Here is a 21,114-nt window from a genome sequence, read left to right as displayed (position 1 = left end):
ACTAAAGTAGCTGGTAGCCAAATCACCAAAAAGGTAAAAAAAAAAAATCATATTATTATATTAACAGTAACACTATATTAACATAAAAAATGAAAAAGTAAAACAACAGGCCCCCAAAACCAGTCCAGAATGGCACATTATGCAGAATAATTTCACTATAATATTAACAGCAACCTAGCATACTGAAATTATGCGTATAATCCATGAAAATCCAAAGATTCTGTCTGATCAGTACCGACCAATACTCCACCAATACCTATAGCTTTAAAGTACAGGGATCAGCTCAGGGAGCAAATAAATGGACTTTGACTTAATTTTAGTCATAATGAATTACTTCTCATGTCGTCACAATATTGAACAGCTTTATCATAGGTTGTCCTTATTGGGCACCTCTGTTGGGATGTGGAGTGCAAGGTTAAATTTGTCCCATCTATCAGACCTGCTGCAGACACTAACTGGTGCCAACAAACCTTTTTCATTCAAAGTAGCATTAGCTAATGAGTTTAGTTTTTTCTTAATGCTGACGCTTTTGTAGTTGCAGCCTCTGCCATGAGCTTTGACTGATTAAAATCCACTTTAGCAAGGATCTCTGTCTGCTTTTGTGAGCTGTTCTAACTGACCTTTTTTCACCATGCAGATTGTGTCCAATAAAAAGCTTCATCGGCCTCTTACCTTGGCCAATGGCAAACCAGCAGGGAAGGGAGCCGTTACAGTAAGACCTTCTGCTTTGATAAGACTATGAATCACAAACATACTTTACCAGCATTTGCACAACTTTTGGTTTATTCAGAAGTATCATGTCAAGTTTGGTATTTTTTTTTAGATAACAGCTCAGGAGTTATCAGACAACAGAATAATCACCCTGTCCATGTGTGGAAGAAAGCTGGATAAAAAAGTAAGAGAGTTCAAATACTCAGTACTGCCTGTTACTCCCACAGAGCTCAGTAAGTTAAACTGTATTTAAAATCTATTTTTTTTTTAGGATTTCTTTGGTAAATCTGACCCTTACTTAGAATTCCATAAACAAGGAGAGGATGGGAAATGGATGCTGGTTCACAGAACAGAGGTAAGATGTACTGCCAGCTTTGCTGGCCTCAACTAAATTACCAGGTATACCTTGGCAGAATATCCACATGAATTGTATATTCAAATTTACATGTCATGTGACTATATTGTGTGCTGTAAATCAGGCAGACGAGCATTTCGAGCATCAGTTATAATTCAGTTGTGTGTTGGAATGGGTAAATTGAGTGATGCTCTGTCTAAGCAGCTGTCAACATGGGCTTTTCGCAGAACTGTTTCAAACGTTTATAGACAATGGAGAAAAATGCAAACACTATCAGTGATCAGTAATATTGCAGATGAACAGGTTTAAAGAAAGGTTTCAAAGGAGAACCATGGGAATTCTGCAAGATTTTGTCTGGAATGGATAACAACAGCTGAAGACCATGTCAGATACCGCTGTCATCAGAATGAGCAAAACCGTGTATCTCTGGTGAGCGCAGGAGCATCAAAGTGGATCATTTAGGAGTAGAAAAATCCAGGTTTCTTTTGCATCATTTCAAAGGGAAACTGATTTTAAAAATTTCTGCATATTTCAGTTGAGATGTAAGCAGTCATTTGATGTGATGCTTTGATATTAAGCGGCTAATTCTGGGGAAACTCGTTAACTCTGATTTCTTTAGAGTGGTGATGATAAGAAGAGACTGCAATGATTCCAACGCAAATATTTCCACTTTACACACTATCCAGAACAGTGAATCTACATGTGTCTTCTGAGTTTTTATTCGTAATGTTGATAATGGTAAAATAGTGGTTAATGTGGAAAAAAGTTTTTTGGGGGGACTCTGTGACACCGTGGAGGCTTTTAGGACCTTTCTTACACCCTACATGTATTTTCTGCCATGAATGGCAAAAAATATGACATTTTAGACCAAAATATCTTCATAAAACAATATATCAGGCAGGGAATTCATAACCTTGTCATCTGATATTTTTCTGGGAGGGAGCTTTAAAAACATTAAATACTGATTGAAGGTTTGGGGAATGTCTTTGTTCCTTGCACCAGAGCCCCAGATGCCCACTAAAGAACATCTGAATGACACAGTGTATCTAAACATTATTGCTGACCAAGTTCATACATTCATGGCTAGGGTGTATTCACACTTGGATGGCACATATTGCCAGCGAATAGTTGCAAAAAAATATGATGGTGAGTTTTCACACTTTCTGTGGTCTGCAGGGTTCTCAGATCTCAACCCTATTGTGCATGTGTGCAATTAGGTGCAAAGGACTGCCCTTTTTGCAGCTGCACAACAGTCATTTCCACATGGTACACTATTTTCAGCATCGTCTAGATAGCAATTCATGGATTTCTGAGGCAAAAGGAGGTAGATAGGTGTGTCTAAGAAACAGGCAACTCAAATTATTGTTGTTTTTGTGTATGTTGATGTAATAATGTTTGTCATCTTCTCTGCCCTTCTGGCAGGTGATAAAGAACACTCTGGATCCAGTGTGGAAGCCCTTTACAGTGCCACTAATCTCTCTTTGTAACGGCGATGTGGACAGAAACATTAAGGTGGGTCTTATGCCTAGCGAACATCACAAAATCGGAAAAATCTCAGATTCGCTCTACATGACATTTAGCATTTGTGAGCTGTTGTTTTGTGAACGGAGAGGTGCACACATTATGACAGATGAGGCTCACACTCACTACACAGTATTTCACCCAGACGAATCTGTGACAAAGCGTGCCTGCTGACAAGATCCTGCTGTTTCACAAAAATAAATGTGAGAAGTGAGTTTATCACATGCCAAACTGGAGCCTGAAAAACTTGCTATAGTTCTTTTTTTTCTGACCACAGTTTTGCAGAAACAAGAAAGTAGGGAATGAAAAAAGTTCTGTAATTAGTATGAATAAATCAATTACCCAATAATTTTCACACTTCACATCAAGAAGCATTCTGTGCTGTTGCCAAAGCTCTGCTGGGCTCCTTTCGCTTTTCTGAGCTTGAGAGCATAGAGGAGGAAGGTGCTGCAAATACTGCATGAAAAACCTCATAGTCATGAATCTAACATGGTTCTTTAGAGAGCCAAAAGTGGTTCTTCTATAGCACACGTGTCAGGCTCCAGTCCTCATAGGCCAAAACATTGCAGACTTCAGCACACTGCCTCATTAAACTCACCTGATTCAGCTCATTAGCTAATCAGCAAGGCCTCCATGAACTGAATTCAGAGTGTTAGATCAAGGAAAACACTAATATCCCTCTTAAACACTAATAACTTTGGCCTGGATGGTCCCCAGTGTGACATGTCTGCTCTATAGCATTGCTCAAAGAACTCTTTGTAGGACCTTTTTTAAAGACTGTAGTGGTGGTGAATGACTGAGCAGCCTCTCTGTCAATATTTGCGATGCCTTTTCTCCAAAAAACTTCATCATGGTTGTTATTATGCTAGTTGCTCACACCCCACTCCCTGAGAGTTTCCTCTCGCAGTGTCATTGGCTATTGCTCATCGCTGTTCTGTTGTAGTGCTCACAGTACACAATTGTTGAGAATTTCAAACACACTTGAAAATATTGAGGCATCTGTGACAGCTCACAGCGGAGATCTCAGCTCTGAACCATTCACACTACTAGGGGTGGGTGATGCCACTAATTTTCATTCCGATTTGAGACAGAGGAATACCAATCTTAAGGTCCAGATTTAAAGGTCTTCTAGTGCACATGAATAGAGAAAGCGTCTTTGTGTGTCTACAGTACAAATCACAAATCACACAGTAAACTACTACATGAAGGGACTGTTTAGTGGTGCAAAATAACTCCATATGATCTGCTATTGTATTCCATTTGTCTCATTTGGCCATGTTTATTCGTGAGAGGTGGTACAGGGCAGAAGAAAAAGTAGTTCCTGCACATTTTATTTCCTCCAATACTTTTTTTTTCAGTTTTTCAGCATCAATGAGGCATTATAATGTAACTAATTATAATATGAAAATGAATTAAATAAAATAATTTTTAAAAAATCAGTAAAGTTAGGGATGCACAATCATATCAGTATCAGATTTTCTACGTTACTAAATGTCTATATATCAATATTTGCATTGATAGATATCTAAAAGACTGAGACAGAGATGAAAAAGAGAACCTAAATAAGTGTCCTCTCACTAAATAGGTTAATTTTGCTCTTTTGGGCACAAAAATAGTGGACACAGGCAGCATTATGTCATCTACCTTTCTCAGATATTCCGAATTTTGTCTACAACAGGGAAATCGGGGCAAAAATCATGTAGCGTTGACTGTTTTGAACCTGGGCTGCCTCAGACTTGAGAAAGTGTTTGTTTTCTCAGGTGCTGTGCTATGACTATGATAATGATGGAGGCCACGACTTTATTGGGGAGTTTCAGACCACTGTCACCAAGATGAGTGAAGCGCAGAACTCAGTAGAGGTGAGCTGCCTTAAAGCCATACCACTAATCCTACTATGGGCCTTACTACAGATCTTGACATGAGTCCACCCATAAAGCGTCCACTGACAGATCATTTCCATCATTCTGGAGGCATTTGGTTGTCACGCTCAAGCTCTAGATGCAGAGCTCATTTCTTATGGGTTTCTGGCAGTCATTCTAATGCATAATGTGTGAATACTGTCTGTGCTTCATTATCTGACATAATGAAGCTGAAAAAGAGGGAGGAAAACAATGAGCAAAAGACAGCGATGCACTCAGGCAGTCATAGGTGGAAAATACAAAAGAGCATAGTAAGTGGGAGAGATGAAAGCAAGTGAAATGAGGAAATAGGAAAAAGGCATCCTATTCTGGGTTGCAGATCACTCTTCTTAAATGCTGCCTTATTTACCAGAGCAGGCACGTGCTGCCTGGTGCAAGCATGTGTATGTATGTGTCCTTACAGAAAATAGCAGTGGATGGAATGCGTTACCTCAGCATGCAGTGTTGACAAGCATCTGCAGCATGTTCAAGCAGTTTTCAGCTATTTCAGCCTGTTGATTTTGTGTCATTTCTGAAATGGAGCTAGTCCTTTCTGTCATTTCCATTTTACCCCTTCAGTTCACAGTAAGCCCATATCTGAGTGCTGTAGCGCTGTGACTCAGAGAGGGCTGCTCGTGCTCACAGAAGAGCCTGGAGGCTGTCGTTTCTGAACAGAGGACATGTCGGTTTGAGAGGTTTCCCGTCAAGAACGTTCTCACATACTCCTCACTCACACAGACACAGCCAAAAGGCTGTTTAGCGCGAGTCTTCAAAAAGATTGGATCTGAGACCGAGTAGTGGGCTTATAAATGTTAATATGCATCAGTGCATTGTTATGTAGAAATCTGAAGGAAGACATTTTGCTGCATTTATTTTGGGATGTTAGAATTGATTATAATTGATCACAGCAGTATTCATTCTGTGTGTTCACATTTTGGTGGAAAAAAAAAGATCTCAAATTTCAAATGGAAAAGTTATATGTTATTAAAAAATATGTTATTTTTTTTATTTGATAATTGAACAAATTAAGCTGGCTTCAATTATTTTCTCCAGTTCTTGGTTTTGCAATCATATGTTTACACTGTGTTTTTGTTGGTTGGATTTGTTGAGGCAAATGCATATAAGTAAAAGAAAGCATGAAACACATTTATCTAGACTTGTCGAACAACTTTGTTTGTTTATTTCAGTTTGAGCTGTTTCACAGGCTCAAAAAGAAGGTTCAATGTTTAGGTCTCCAATGAAGATATGATGAGTAGTAGATAATTCACTCATATCCTCGGAAGACTCATCCTTCACCAAGTTTTGACTGACTTCTCTTCAAATACTCTTTTCTTGGCTTGTAATCATCAGGTTCATGCACTTAGTGAACGGTCTTAAGCACAACCCATGTCACATGTCCTTCCACACATTGTGTGCAGTTACACATTTCCACCAGAGAGGTCTCCAGATATAGCTTTAAATTGTTAATCGTAATTATTTGAATGGTTATTAATTGTCAGCTAACCTGGTGTATTGTTTTTAATGTCCATGTTCACTACTGGGTAATTCCTTTGGTCCCATTTGTTTATTTAGTGTGTAAGTGAATTGAATCATGCTGAAATTGGAGATTGACTAATTTCCTGCCTAATTGTAATTGTTTCTAATCATTATTCGGTATGAGATTTTACACCCCTAGCGTTTGTGTGAGGCATGTTTGGAGATCTCTAGGAACCTGTATTGCTCTCAGGTGTGTTTGAATTATATCATCATTCTCTCTGTGTCCCACCCTGCAGGTGGAGTTTGAATGCATTAATCCTAAAAAACAGAAGAAGAAAAAGAACTACAAGAACTCTGGCATCATCATTCTGAAGTCATGCAAGGTAAAGAAACACTAATGCCATTCACCCTCCCAACCAATCAGTCAGCGTCGTTAGAATTAACCAGTAAAATGAGGACAATACATAGCGCCTTTGAAATAATATATGCACATTAAAGCATTTTCCATACAGCTCATGAGTCTGCTTACTTAATTGAATTTTTCGTGATGCTGGTTATAATTGTGGCTTTGCTGTAGGCAGAGATTAGCGTAATGGTTCTAAATCCTCCATTAAATAACACGTATTAATATCAGCACAAAACACCTGTCACTCCTGAGCTGTCAACCATGAGTGTAATCGCCTCTGCCCGTGCGGCCAGCCATAAAAGTGGGGAAAAAGACTTAATTATTTTCAGTTGTCACCAGTTCAACTCACATCACATGCACACGCAGGGGCTACGATGAAGCCCACTCTGTCTGGTGTTATTTTGTATACAAACTAGACAAAAGGGTGCTTTTTTGGAAGCGTGTAGCTGACCGTGTGTTGGTCTGATGCTCCTCAGATTACGAGGGATTATTCGTTCCTGGACTACATCCTGGGAGGCTGCCAGCTAATGTTTACTGTGAGTATGATCTTGGTTTCATGCCCTGGATGAAGTCCCCTTCACCTGTGGTCTCTTTTATGATCTTGCCCTAGCCAACTATTTAATACACAGTTCTGTCATATATTCAGTACGTTCTATTTAATACCTATTTTAATAGGAAGCAGGGAAAACAGGGTACAAACTAACACGGGGTAAAATGTCACATGGATATTTTATGTAGTTAAACAGCTTCCAGTAGAGGAGGCTTTTATTCCTGTTCTCATATTCTAATCACATGCAAATCAAAGTTTGACAGCAATCAGACAGATCAGGAATCTCCAGATTGACCCTGAAAACTGTTTTTATACCAAAAAAAAGGCACAAGTGTTGTTTGACTACTGAGTTTATGAATAAGTAATAAAAATCACACCAATATTGTTTAATCCCCCTCTTCGTGGCTGTAATCTGTTTTGAAGCATTTAAAGAGCTCACAGTGCCAGCAAGTCTAAAGTACAGCCTCCACACAATGGGGTTAGTTTTAAGGTTGTATTACAACTAAACTTCCCTAAATAAACAAAGAGGAAAAATTCATATCCCTTTCATATACAGACATATGCAAAGGTGAATGTGAAAATCAGTACACATCCTCTACAGAGAACACACTGCTGCACATTTTAATACGTAATTTACTGTTTATTTGATGAATTCAAGATATTAGAAAAAAATGCCCTGTCTAAAGTTATGGCACATTTTCTATTTTATTATGTTCCAGCAAAAAAAAAGTGGAAATTATGCACTACAGTATAAAAGTATATAGTAAGAAAATGCCATATTTAAGTGTTCTGTAGAGGAAGTGTTAATTTAACTGAAAAAATCTACAAAACGTGTTAGGGGTGTTCTAACTCATGCATATATATATATATATATATATATATTTGTGTTTTGCTCCGACTAGCCACATTTTATAACATTAATCCTGCGTGTGTTGAGTTACTTGAAACTCACTCACTCAGAATTGGGCACTCACTCTGCATTCGGCCCAATTCTTCACAAACGGTAGACGCTGTAATCAAAGTTTGTATGTTCATTTGTAGCAGAAATGTGCTTGTTGTTTGCATAAAAACATCATTAATCTTATGAAAAAACAAAAGGTTGTGCTATGCTCCCTCCTTCAGAAGATGAGAACATTCACGTGATGATAAATTTAAATTTGGAAGATGTGTTGATGCTCAGTCAGCTGATGTGTTGATGCTCAGTCAGCTGATGTGTTGAAGCACGTTAGTCTAACCACTCTTTTGAATCGTCACTCCAAACATAGTAGTGCAGCTGGCAGGTGAATGGTCATTATAGGCTGCATGACATCACTGTATTGTTTTGATGTCATTGGGCATTGCTGTCATTAAGAAGATGTTTTCCTCAGATGGAGCTGGAACATTCTGTTCCAGTACTATTTTTCACGCTACTGTTGTTGAACACATTTTTCAGAACACTACAATTGTGTGCTTAAAGGTGCGACGGGTGAGCTACTGAGGCTTCTATCTGCGCTGCGTCTCAATAAAGAGCATCTGTATATGGTCTTTTTTTTCTTCACGTAACTCAGTCACTGGGAAGAAATGGCACAGAAAATGAGTGAAACGCATGGGTTGCTATAGTGACAGCATTCTGCGCTCAGAGTGCCGTGAGAGACAGTGAAAGAACTGATGTACTGGAGGCTTGGAGGAAAACAATTTGAGGCGCCTTCATCGTATGCCATCTCTTAAGATGCACATATTCTGTAGATGCATTGTTGTTTTCTTCTGAAGTTTACCAACCTTCTCGGCTGCGTTTTGAAGGCTACGCTGGCCCATGACTCCGATAACAGCTTGCGTTTATGTCCGCTGCTGTGCTGCACTCTTTATTTGGAGAAGGAATTGAAATTCTGTGTGCAGATCCCAGGCTCAAAGTAGGAATGCCACCAGGAAGGGTGTCTGAAAAAGGGAAAAAAAAACGTGTAACCTAAATCCATGATTACTCCAGCAGCCGCTTCTGCCTCGCGGATTTATTTCCCGCCTTTAATAAGTCAGGGATAGATATTCACATGTGTGAAACTCAGTCCTCAAATCCCTTCTCCACAGCTCCCCTAATCTGCTTCTTTGTCAGAGAGAGAGGGAGAGGGAGAGAGAGGGAGTATTGCAAGAAGTACTTGCAGTTAGTTCATTTGAAAAAATATCTTTTGGGCCGCAGCGTTCAGTCAGTCTTATGCTGGATTAAATGGAGGCCATTTGATTTCCCATGGTGTATACATGTTCTGCCTGCATTAATAATGCATAAATGTGCTGTACAGCTGTTAACCAGCAGCACTGGATGGACTGGGGGTTGGCAGTGGGTAACCAGGTCTTGGGAGAAGAATAGGGGAAGGGAAGTGTTTAGGCAGTAGACAGTTCGTTTTCTGTTATACAAACAATGAGAAGAAGAGATTGAACTGCGTGAAGTAGGTGCTGTAATTGAGAAAGTTGACCGATCAGGCATTGTAAAGCTCTGCTGTTTAGCACAATGCAAGTTCCAGTTAGACAATATTAAGGGAACAAACTGCATAACAAGTTCTTCCACTGGCACGAGTGCTGTGCCAAGAAATAACAGTGATTCTCAATCTCAGTCCTAGAATCTGCGTAATTCAGTGGTTGAGATGTAATTAAAGTCATTCAGAGTGGTTTGATGTGCAATGATTCACTGTAGAGAAACATACTTTACAGTGGTAGTGAAAGAAACCAGAGGTCACAATGTCTACAACTCAATTTCATTTGCTATTCAAAACCACCAGTGAACCTACACGTCTTCTGAGTTTTTATATGTAATGGTGATGATGGTAAAATAGTGGTAAATCTGTAAAAAAAAAAAAAAAAAAAAGTTTTCTATGGGGACTATCATGAAATCAATGGGCCTCATGCACTGAAATCAATGGGCCTCATGCACTGAAATCAATGGGCCTCATGCACTGAAATCAATGGGCCTCATTCACCAACTGTTCTTAAAAAGATTTTTTTCAGCCCATAAAATTATTATTATTTTCTTTTAATATTAGCCCATTTCACTATGAACGTGACTACAGTTCCCCCCATGCACTGTAATGTAATATGTGCTCCCACCCCCTCCTCAACAACAATCTATAGGACTGCACCAGAAAAACAAAACAACAAAAAAGGATGCCAGGTGTCCAGTTCAAGCGAATGAGCAGTTCTAAAAAATGTACTATATTTTTTGGGGACGTTTAATGATGCTTCGCCACGACAGAATGTTGAGTAAAAATGAAATGTAAACACAGCTGGCCCACAGATTTGTTGAGATTTTTAATATATCCTATTTAATGGTTGAGTTTGACCCCCCTTTCCATTAGATACCATTAGAATAAAGCAAGCATCAATGCAGTGACAATGAACAGGAGTTGTTGTTGTTTTTAAAAAGGTGGTTGATATTTTGAGCTGGTTAGATGAACACGCTTCGGCTTAGTGCCTCCAGCCTATGCTTGGATTTGTTCAATTCCATCAGCAGCACACTTGTGATCATCCTACATTAAAATTAAATCAACAAATAATGCCAGTCTGTCACAAGGAGAAGTTTGAAAATGTGACACAGTAACGTACATAAATTAAAAATATGAAAAAAAAAAAAAAAAGAAATGTTTCCAACGTGGGTTTCAGCAACACCATGATCTTAGCATATGTATCTTCAGTGCTGTTGGAAAATATCTCAGTTGGCTCCTCATGAAGCTGCTTGAGGGAACATCAAGAGTGAGTGTCAAGCTGCATCATGACGGGGGGTGGGGAGGTGGGGTGGGGGGGTCTCATTTCTAAAAGAATTCATAATTGGATATCAATTTGTTCAACATGTTTTGGGTCACTGTAAAATTACATGTGGAAACTTTGATGTCTTCACTGTTATATTGAAATATTCAAAATGGTTTTATGAGGCTAATGTAGCTTAAAAGTAATGGAAATCTATTATTTAAGCCATTCCTTTAAACTTGTGCATGTTAGGGGTCAATTACCAAGACTTTCAAGAGATTTTTGTCTATAACACGTAGCAGTAATCTGATTCATCACTAGTCTTTGTCTAATGTGTATCATGCTCTGTGACTTAATTCTGATCATGTCATGGCTGCTTCTTATGTACTGAGCAGTCCAGCCATGGAGTGGTCACCCTTAGGCCAGTGCAGGCTGTGTGAGGCCAGCCATATGAAATGGTACCCTCATTCTGTCATTTCCTATTTCCTTCCGTTTTTTCACTCTCCTTCTCTCTTTCTTTCTCTCTCTCTCTCTCTCTCTCTCTCTCTCTCTCTCTCTCTCTCTCTCTCTCTCTCGCCCCCTGCTTTCCTTTTATGTTTCTCACTCTCTTTTACGCCTTTCTCCTTCTCTCCCCCTCTTACTCTTCCTTCCTCCCTTTACTTCTTCTTTTCTCTTTCCTTCTTTTCTCTTTCTCTCTCTTTCTACCTCTCTCACTCTCGCCTCTCTCCCCCTGCTTTCTCTCTCTCTCTGTCTCTCTCTCTCTCTCTTATTCCCTCTTCTCCCTTCCATTCACCTAACAGGGCAGCAGTAGAGCCCCAGGCTGGATGGTTCTATAGTAAGTAGGTGTATGTAGTGAGGATAGTGACAGCTCGGGTTAGCAGTGAAGTCATCGTGGGTTGGTAAACACCTTTGTTGTAGGCAGGCAGGCGAGCAGGCAGTGGGGCTGTGGGTTTGCGAGTGCCTGAGGATAGAGCTGTCAAAGCTCAGCTTGAGCAGCTCTGACTTGTAAACCTCCCCAAACAAAGACAACAGTGCCTCTAGCTGCGAGCGTGTGATCCATCTCAAACCAAAAGAGACTCGCACAGCATTGCCGTGTGTCAACAGCTGTGTGTGTTTGTGTTCTAATCCGGTCTAGTCAGCTGCGATTGCTTGCTCAGTAGTGCAGCGCTGGCTAATATGTGCAATAGTATCTAGTAGTGTGATCCTTGTTCCTGTATTCTGCACTTTGTGTTCTGCATTGCTGCTGCTGCTTTCCCCTTGGGCATTAATGAAGTATATCCATATATCTGTTGACAATACAATATAACATCAATATACAAATAAACAGTATGGCCAGATAAAGTTCTCTCTTTATTTCTGTTGTATGAGACAATACAGTATGACAATAGCCAGTAGGGCTGGGTATCATTAGTTCAGTTGCATTTAGTTCACTCAGGTCAAAATGAAAAAGGTAACCATTAATGTATATGTTGTATACAGTGGTGCCACAGTAGTCCCTAGAGCAAGATTTTCCAGTTTCAAGGCTAGGAGGACCCCTTTCTGATGATTTTATTTAAAGGTGAGAAGTTATGTTATGTGTCTCCACATTGTGGCTAAGCTAGCAGTCAGGATTTCTTTATCACCAATGGATGTGTGACATTTTTGCGTAATGCATGCTGGGTATTGTAGTTAGAGAACATAGATTAACAAAACCATAGAAAGTATGCAAAATCATGGATTCGGTCAAATGATTTAGGCTACTCTAGATTTATAAGCTGGGAGAGGAGTGGTATTACCACCTTTAAGGATCTCTTTGATGAAACATTTTGTAGTTTCTCTTCAGTAGTCTCAACATTTAGGCTTCCTAGAACAGACCTTTTTAGATTTTTCCAAATTCGTCACTGTGCACAATCCCTTTTTCCCATGTTTCCGGAATGCCCCCCTGCTCTCCCATGGGAGGACTTTTTTACTGCAAAAACTGAGGGAAAGCTTATTTCTATTTTTTATAATAAGATCTTGTCTTTTCATAAAGTAAAGATTCCTGATGCCAAGACTAAATGGGAAGCGGAGTTAGGACTTGAGATGGACGAGAGATGGTGGACTGAAGCTTTGGCTAGAGTTAACTCTTCATCCTCTTGTGCAAGACTAAACATAATCCAACTGAAAGTTATTCATAGAGCTCATCTATGCAATGCTAAATTAGCACAAATCTATCCGGAGGTTAAGCCAACCTGTCCCCGCTGCGACGAGGACCCGGCAACCCTCTCTCATATGTTTTGGTCTTGCCGCAAACTGGGGAGATTCTGGGATTTTGTGTACTCTACACTTTCAACAGTCTTTAATAAACATCTGAGCCCCTGCCCTCTACTAGCTATTTTTAGTATTTACATCGGCAGTACTCGGTTGAATTCTCGAGAATTAGAATCAATAGCTTTTGCTCTGTTATTGGCAAGGCGGAGAATTCTTATAAGCTGGAAGTCTCGCTCTCCTCCCTCTCATTCCCTCTGGCTAAAAGATGTTGTTTCCTTTTTGCGCCTCGAGAAGATCAAGTTTAGTTTGAGGGGTTCAGTGGACAACTTTTATAGGTGCTGGTCACCTTTCATCTCCTTTTTCAGGTCCAACTTTGGTACTCCCCCCTCTTGAACATGCAATAGTCCCAAGCCCCCCCCCCCCCCTTTATTTATTTATTTATTTATTTTACATTTATGTTTCACTGTTTTCATTTCTCTATTTTCCTTTCATATTATTTTATTTGCATATTGATTCACGATTATAAGGCTGTACTTTGTAATTGTTGTAATTTTTAATGTTTTTTTTTTCTTTCTTTGTATTTGTGTTGTAAGACCTGTAAAAAAGCAATAAAAAAAAAATAAAAAATGATTTAGGCTGAGGGATGCAATGCTGCACTAAAGAATGTTACATAAAATGACTAACACATTAAACCCTTTCATTTGATACCAATTCCTGAGCGATACGTTTTCCAATACAATGCCATTTTTAATTCCAAACTAAAAGTGAGTTTGGGTTAAACCAAAAATGACAGTTAGGTGCTGTAAATGGGTGTATTTACTGACGGCTGTGTTAGGAGCATAAAGGTATTGAATGTCAAACTAGTGCTTTACAAAACAACAGAAATCATTTGATTGATAGCTTCCTTTGAAGAATGAAAAAAAAAATACTTATGTGACTAACTTATAAAAACAAGCCCCATTATGCCAGAAATGATTTTATTAGTTCTGTGGAAATATTTCCACAGGGGGTAAGAAGTGCTTCAAAAATTGTGATGCCATTTGCACAGAATCAACTCATAAGTGGCTGAGTTTGTTGTTCCTAATGTGTTTATATTTATGTATTGCTTTTCTTTTAGCAGTCCTGCCTAAGTTGGATAATATTTTTTAGCAGCTAGTTTTTAGGAAAACGGCATCTGCAAGATTTGTTTGACATTTTTGCCTAATAGTAGGCCTTGTTTACCAAAGCGCTCAGAACAGTAGTGTTAATAGAGCATCAAATCCCAGTGTGCATGTGGAGGCATTCTTAGAAATTCTTTCATTGTGAAATAATAGTATTAATGAAAATCAAAAATGCTTCCTAGATTATTGTTCCTCTGAGATCTCTGATAAATACAGCCTATTATTTGTGTGTGTGTGTGTGTGTTTGTTTGTGTCCATACATGTGTGTGCGTGCATCCCACCAGGTTGGCATTGACTTCACAGCCTCCAATGGGAACCCTAGGGAGCCGTCCTCTCTACACTACATCAACCCGCTGGGCAGCAACGAGTATCTCTCTGCCATCTGGGCCGTGGGACAAATCATACAGGACTATGACTCGTAAGCTGCTATGTTGCTTACACTAGCACTACAAACACACTGTAGTTCCTTTATTTATGTGTACTGTTAACACCTTAAACCATTTGCTTGTTGAGTTATTAATATATCTATTATTCAGTGACTACTATTATTCTGTAAATACTATGGAACTAATACATGTTATGTAAATGTTGTTGAAATAGGCAAATAGAAATACTTTTTTTCTTCAGATTTACTTTTATGTCATCAACATTGCATAGAAAACTCAGAAGACACGTATAAGTTCACTGGTAGTTTTTGGATAGTAAATAAAATGTCTACATTTACGTTGTAGACATTGTGACCCCTGCTTCTTATCACTGCCCCTGATGAACCAACAAACCTCACTGAACAAGGCTGTTTATCTAGAGCATTGAGTTGCGCAGAATTTTCACTGGAATTCCCTTCAAGTATTAAATAAGTAATTGCTTTTAGCTCATAAAGAATATGTGTAGTTGTAAACTGTTCTCAGATTATTGGTCACATGTCTCTTTATTTCTTGTCCACAGAGACAAAATGTTTCCTGCACTTGGATTTGGGGCTCAACTCCCACCTGACTGGAAGGTGAGGAAGTGTGTGTGTGTGTGTGTGTGTGTGTGTGTGTGCGTCTGTGTTTGTATCCGCGTGAAAGAGAATTTGCAGCTTTAGATGTGAGCACCAGTAATTCACCTTGGAGGCTGAAGAGACGAGGATAGCAAAGTAAAAAAGGCAAGAGTGACTATGAAAGGCAGAAAAGGCAGAAATTGAGAGCTGAATACATATAATACATGCATATCTCAGTGATTATGCAACTGTCATCCCATCTGGGTTGCCATGGCACTGGACTGATAAAAAGGACAAGTGAGAGAGGAAAGGAAGGCAGAGAAACAGGAGGAATGTGTAGTACCCTTTAGAGAAGAGTTCTAGATTTCAGCACAGCTTCACCCTTTAAAAAAAGGAAAGGAGTCAGTTAGGATCAAAGAGGAGTAGGAGAGGAGTGGACACAGTATGGAATAAAGTGGGTTTTATTACATCTTTAATCAAACATTAGCCATTAAAGGCTTTAGGAATGTTTATTATTGTCGCTCTGTCTCAGTGTTTTTGGTTTTGTCCCCTAATATTACAGGTTTCTCATGAATTTGCTATCAACTTTGACCCCACAAATCCATTCTGCGCAGGTGAGAACACACATAAGTGCTCTGTTATATCCTTGTGTTTCAGGTTCAGTGGGTTCTCTAGTTCTCCAGCATAAAGCGAAATATATTTGTGATATGCAGGCAATAAAAATCAAATGTATTCAAGATTCCCCACATGTAATCTAGAAACAGTTTAGAACATGGCATCTTTTTGCACCTATTTTTAAGTAAGTGAGCAAAAATATTGGAACATATGACTCACAGGAATTTCTTGTTGCCTAATTGTGCCTATTTAGATTGATAGTTTTAAACTGTTCAAAGAAGAAATATAGTGCTCCGGTGTGATGGATGGATGGATAGGCTAACATTTGGAGAAATAAAGAATCTGCATTTGGCCTAAAACATACAAATTCATCAGTCCAGCATGGTGGAGGTAGTGTCATGGCTTGGGCTTGTCATGGCTGCTTCTGGAATAGGGTCATTAATCTTCATTGATGTTGTAACTAATGATGGAAGCAGCAGAATTGATTTAGAACTGTACATTCTGCCAATTTACAGAGAAATGCATTCAGTCTAACTGGGGGAACTTCATCATGCAGCAAGACACTGACTACAATACACTGCCAACACAGCAAAGGAATTAATCAGGGGGAAAAGTGAAAGGTTTTAGACTGATCAATCCAATGACCAGACCTTAACCCAACTGAGCGTGCATTTGACCTTCTGAAGAGGAAACTCAATCCCAGTCATGCGTTCTCTCAATCCCAGATGTGTTCCCTGTGCAGCGAAAACAAAGGAATTAGCCTTGACTAAATCATCACACACTTGCTTCGAGCTCTTATTCAAACGTAGAGTTGTGTAACTTCAAATAAACTTGCTTATGTTGTTTCTATAATATACTCTGTAATATGAGATTGCACAGATATGGGAAGTTTTGCCTGATGCTGTTATGCTATTTTTCATACCCGCCAATACTGATGCTGATGCATTAATATTTATAAACTATAGAATGCTAAATCTGCCTGAATGACCATTACAGAAAACATTACAGAACACTTTACAAAAATAGTAAAACAAATTAGATGCAATATGTAAGCACAGTAGCCCAGCATCGCCTGAACATTCTGCTCTTTCAGAGTACAATAAGTAGATCTTTAAATTTCAGTTTTAAATACTGTATCAGTCAAATCAAATCAGTGCCAATCATTTTTAAGACCTTATCTGCCCATATTGATTTGCTTCCAATATTATTTTGCATCCTCAATATAATATACTGTTATCTGTAAAAAATTAATTTACTACTTTTTCCCAATTTTATCTTAAATCAAGTCTATTTGAAATGACCTTACAACTCCCTGCTGTTTGAGGCACCTCTGGAAGACATTTCACTTTGGGGGTTTAATGGTTTCCTGTTTGTATGCCAGTTGTGTTTTTTTTTTTTCCCACCACCTGTTTACTTCCTCTATACCGGATAACCTGGTAAATCTGAAAATAAAACACCACATTGGTTAAAATAACAAAACATGTAAAATGTATCCAAACCTAACCAGTATGAGGAAAACGTTACAACACAAAAACAATAGAAAAAATTCTTCTATGAGGAGAATTAATTAGGACAGCCCTGTTCTCACATTGCGTTATTTCTTTCCGCTGCTTATTTGAGAACTGACCATTAAATTTGTCGATTCTAATTTAACTACTGGCAGGTGTATCTGACAGCACTGTGCAGCTCTGCATTAAATTGTGTCCACAAATATATTAGCTCCCTAAAATAAGTATCAGTCATATTTTATACTGGCCAGGTCGTAGTATTTAATCATTCAGTTAATTGTCATGCTGGTTACTCAGTGCTAATTGGTGGGATGTAATCTTTAATTAATTGTTAACTACTTTACCTTTGTAGAAAAAGTGCAAAATCAAAGAAGCAAAGATCAGACTCCAAATGTGTCTTGACTGATCAGCTACATTTAGGGAGAGTCAAATTGTGTAGATTTAATTTTTTAGTCAAACTGTTCCTTTAAATGTTGTGTGGTGAATCCCTAAAATTACTGTCTGGGATGTGTAGCACTAATAGTTGTTAATGACTGCTTTTGTATGCTGTGTGCAGGTGTTGAGGGCATCGTTCAGGCGTACTCAAACTGCCTGCCTCACATCCGCTTTTACGGCCCCACCAACTTCGCCCCCATAATCAACCACGTGGCCCGTTTTGCCTCCCAGGCCCTGCAGCAGGACACGGCAGCGGTGAGAGCAACACAGCCACATCCCACATGTTTAAAGGGAAATTTGGGAAATTCTACCAGTTTTTAAAAATGTCTATGTAATTTAACCTTTGAAATATAATCAAGGTCATTCAGACTGGTTTAAAGTGAAATGGTTAATTGTAGAGAAATGCACTGACTCTGTTTTACAGTGGTGGTGATATGAACCAGCTATCACAATATCTACAACACAAATATAGCCAATTTTTACTATTCGGCCAATTAGTTAACCTACATATCACGTTTTTATATGTAAGGTAGATAATGACAAAGTTCTTGATGTGACGGCACTCGGTCTGAAAAATACGTTTTCTTTGGGGACCATTTTTTCCTTGCATGGTCTTGCATGTACTTCTCTACCATTCATATATTTAATAATAAATGAATAAAAAGCTTTCCTTTATTGTATCTGAACTATTTTAAGTTGTGGAGGTTGTTTCGTAACCATTTGGTGTAACAGCTTTTTGGGAGAGAGTGAAAAATTCTGTTTTGTTTGTTTCTGTAGAACCTCTCATTCTGTAGAACCTCACACCTTAAACCACTATGAATGACCTTGTTTACATTCTTAACCATTTAATTACACAGAAATTGATGGAATTCCTAAACGCATTCTCCAAGTGCTTTTATGTATTGAAATGGTAAATGGAAAATTTCCGTATCGTGGATTTCAGCACGTGGATGGAAATGTTTCTTTTTTTAAACGGGTATTTTAATGCTGACATCTGACAGTGTTGGCTAGGTCATCAGTTATTATGAGCAGAAGGAAAGGTACTAGGCAAGACATTAATGGTTACTCATTTACATGAATGGAAAGGTGGTCACTGCTTAGTATGTGTATGCATGTGTTTAGTGTTTGTATGTGTGTATCTGCGTGTGAGTGTGCTTTGGGTTAATGGCGTTCCGGTGCGTTTTTCTGATCTCAGCTGCAGAATCACTCCCTTTACAAGAACATAAGAAAGCAGTGCTATGGATCCACACCCATCTCACATAAATCCCTTCAGAGCACTTTCCATCCACTCCTGCCAGTGGAACAGTGCTCCTCTGTGCACTGCTCCACATGCTGCCAAGCGGGCCTGTGAAAGGTCGTCAATGTGCTGGGTGACTACAACATTGCAGAAATGTGTAAGCAACCTTCGAGAGTAGGCTGATGAAAACAATGTGCCTCTGTTGGTCTGCATAGCCCCATAGTGTTACGCTAGTCAAATTCAGCTTGTTCTGTGGGCTCTTTCTAAAAGCATGCATTGTCAGCTTGAGCTTTCATAGGGGAAGTCAGTAATGTACACTGTAATATATACATGAGGGTGTCCATTTTAAAGCATGGCTCTCAGAAGAACTGTAAGAGATACTACAGAAGAGGAATTTCAGGGATGTCAACCTGCAGTGTTACATTTCCTATTGATGATCATTTATTTCTGCTTTGCTGTTATTGTCTCATTTTAGAAACTCATTTTTAAACTAGCACACCATGTGGTTCTTCTTCCAGGTTACTTTGCTTTTACAGTATAGTCTAGCAAACAGTGACTGTGACTAGAGCACAGAATTTCAGCTTTAATTTTAAGTGTGTTTTATGTCTCGACCACATAGGAATCAAAGTCAAATCAAATCAAATTTATTTGTAGCACTTTTTACAACGGATGTTGTCACAAAGCAGCTTCCCAGAATTCCAGAAAAGACAAAGTTTTAACAAGAATGTAAAAAATGTAAAAAACCCCCAGGCGGGCAAGCCAGGGGCAACAGTGGCAAGGAAAAACTCCCTCAGAACTGAGGAAGAAACCTTGGGAGGAACCAGGCTCACCAGGGGGGACCCATCCTCCTCTGGTCAAACTACCTACAAGTGATTATACTACTAATATTAATAGCAGTAGTATTGGTAGTAGGAATAGCCAGGAGTCTATGAAAACATCAGTGTAGGGTGGGCAGCTAGTCCAAGGCAGGTGGCGGTAGCCAAGATCTTTTATAAACTACCATAAAGAGAAGAGTACGTCAACCAAACCTTAGATGGTTTACCACAAGACTTCTATCACTATCAGTTTAAATCATTGGTGGACTGGAAAGGTCATCTTAGTTTGCTAAGGAAGTGTTTATGGTTCAAATAATTCCACATGTGGCCCAAATGACCCAAATAACTATTAAAGCAATGTGGACCAAAAAGTGGAATATGCTTCACTGGCCAAGTCAGCAACCTTACCAGATTCATATTAAGCATGAATTTCAGTTCATGAACACTGAAGGTAAAAGCCCCCAAAACAGGCATTAACTGGAAATGGCTGTATTACAGAATCTGGTAACGCCTGTAGGTTACAGACTTCAGGTAGTTAATCAGTTGCAAAAGACTGATACATACCAAGTATGTGACATGGCCTACAAGATTATGTCCAATTACATTTGTCGCCCATGATATCTACAGATAGGTGATATATAAAATTCCAAATAAATGAGTGAAGAAATATTGAGTGCAGATGCTTCTAGACAGGTCTTCTTCTTCTTCTTCTTCTTCTTCTTCTTCTTTCGGCTGCTCCCTTTAGGGGTCACCACAGCGGATCATCTGCCTCCATCTTGCCCTATCCACTGCTTCCTCTACTTTCACACCAACCATCTCCATGTCCACCTTCACTACATTCATAAACCTTCTCTGAGGTCTACCTCTTCTCCTTCTACCCGGCAGCTCCATCCCCAACATTCTATGACCAATACATCCACTATTCCTCCTCAACACATGTCCAAACCATCTCAACCTGGCCTCTCTGGCTTTTTCTCCAAACTGCTCCACCTTCACTGTCCCTCTGATCTGCTCATTTCTAGACAGGTGTAGTGCATTAATTAAGCGATTAACATCAATAGGCGTGATTATTGGAGCATGGAGGTCAGAAGCTTCAGTCACAAAGACTGCTCAACTGGTTAGAGTTTTCGTAAGAACAGTAACTAAACTCCCCATTACACCTGCATTAAGATCTGTGGGAGGGACATTAGTAAATAGGGGTGGAAATGTCAGTCGAAAGCACATATTCAGTGAGCATGATGCTTGTGAATTAGTGATATATAAAGAAAAACAGAAGAGGAATGTCAGCACCGGACTTGATCAGATTGTCTCATAAGAATAGAAGGGCTGCAGTGCATAAACTCCCCATTACAAAGGCCAATGCACATTTGTGAGTTCAGCAGTGCAAAAACCATAGTCACTGGTCTGCAGAGATGGAAAACGATGGGTTTATCATATTCTACACATGTGGCGACTGTATGTATGGCGCACACCAAGGAAACAGTACAGGGCTGATTGTTTGAAGGGACTTA

At 39.2% G+C, this 21,114-nt stretch overlaps 1 protein-coding gene across 1 annotated transcript in view; it reads left to right on the top strand.

The window, feature by feature from the left end:
* Nucleotides 1-21,114, top strand: part of cpne2 (copine II) — a 50,111-nt gene that overhangs the window by 15,361 nt on the left and 13,636 nt on the right. Inside the window, exons 4-14 of the mRNA XM_017691217.2 lie at nucleotides 638-712; nucleotides 824-895; nucleotides 983-1,066; nucleotides 2,489-2,578; nucleotides 4,348-4,446; nucleotides 6,258-6,344; nucleotides 6,844-6,903; nucleotides 14,299-14,432; nucleotides 14,960-15,014; nucleotides 15,556-15,607; nucleotides 17,673-17,806. Of these exons, the coding sequence (XP_017546706.1) occupies nucleotides 638-712; nucleotides 824-895; nucleotides 983-1,066; nucleotides 2,489-2,578; nucleotides 4,348-4,446; nucleotides 6,258-6,344; nucleotides 6,844-6,903; nucleotides 14,299-14,432; nucleotides 14,960-15,014; nucleotides 15,556-15,607; nucleotides 17,673-17,806 (942 nt within the window). The remainder of the gene's footprint in view (nucleotides 1-637; nucleotides 713-823; nucleotides 896-982; nucleotides 1,067-2,488; nucleotides 2,579-4,347; nucleotides 4,447-6,257; nucleotides 6,345-6,843; nucleotides 6,904-14,298; nucleotides 14,433-14,959; nucleotides 15,015-15,555; nucleotides 15,608-17,672; nucleotides 17,807-21,114) is intronic.

Source organism: Pygocentrus nattereri, chromosome 7 (genome assembly GCF_015220715.1).
Source record: "Pygocentrus nattereri isolate fPygNat1 chromosome 7, fPygNat1.pri, whole genome shotgun sequence".
Classification (NCBI taxonomy): Eukaryota; Metazoa; Chordata; class Actinopteri; order Characiformes; family Serrasalmidae; genus Pygocentrus; species Pygocentrus nattereri.
This window is presented reverse-complemented; position numbering and strand designations above follow the sequence as displayed.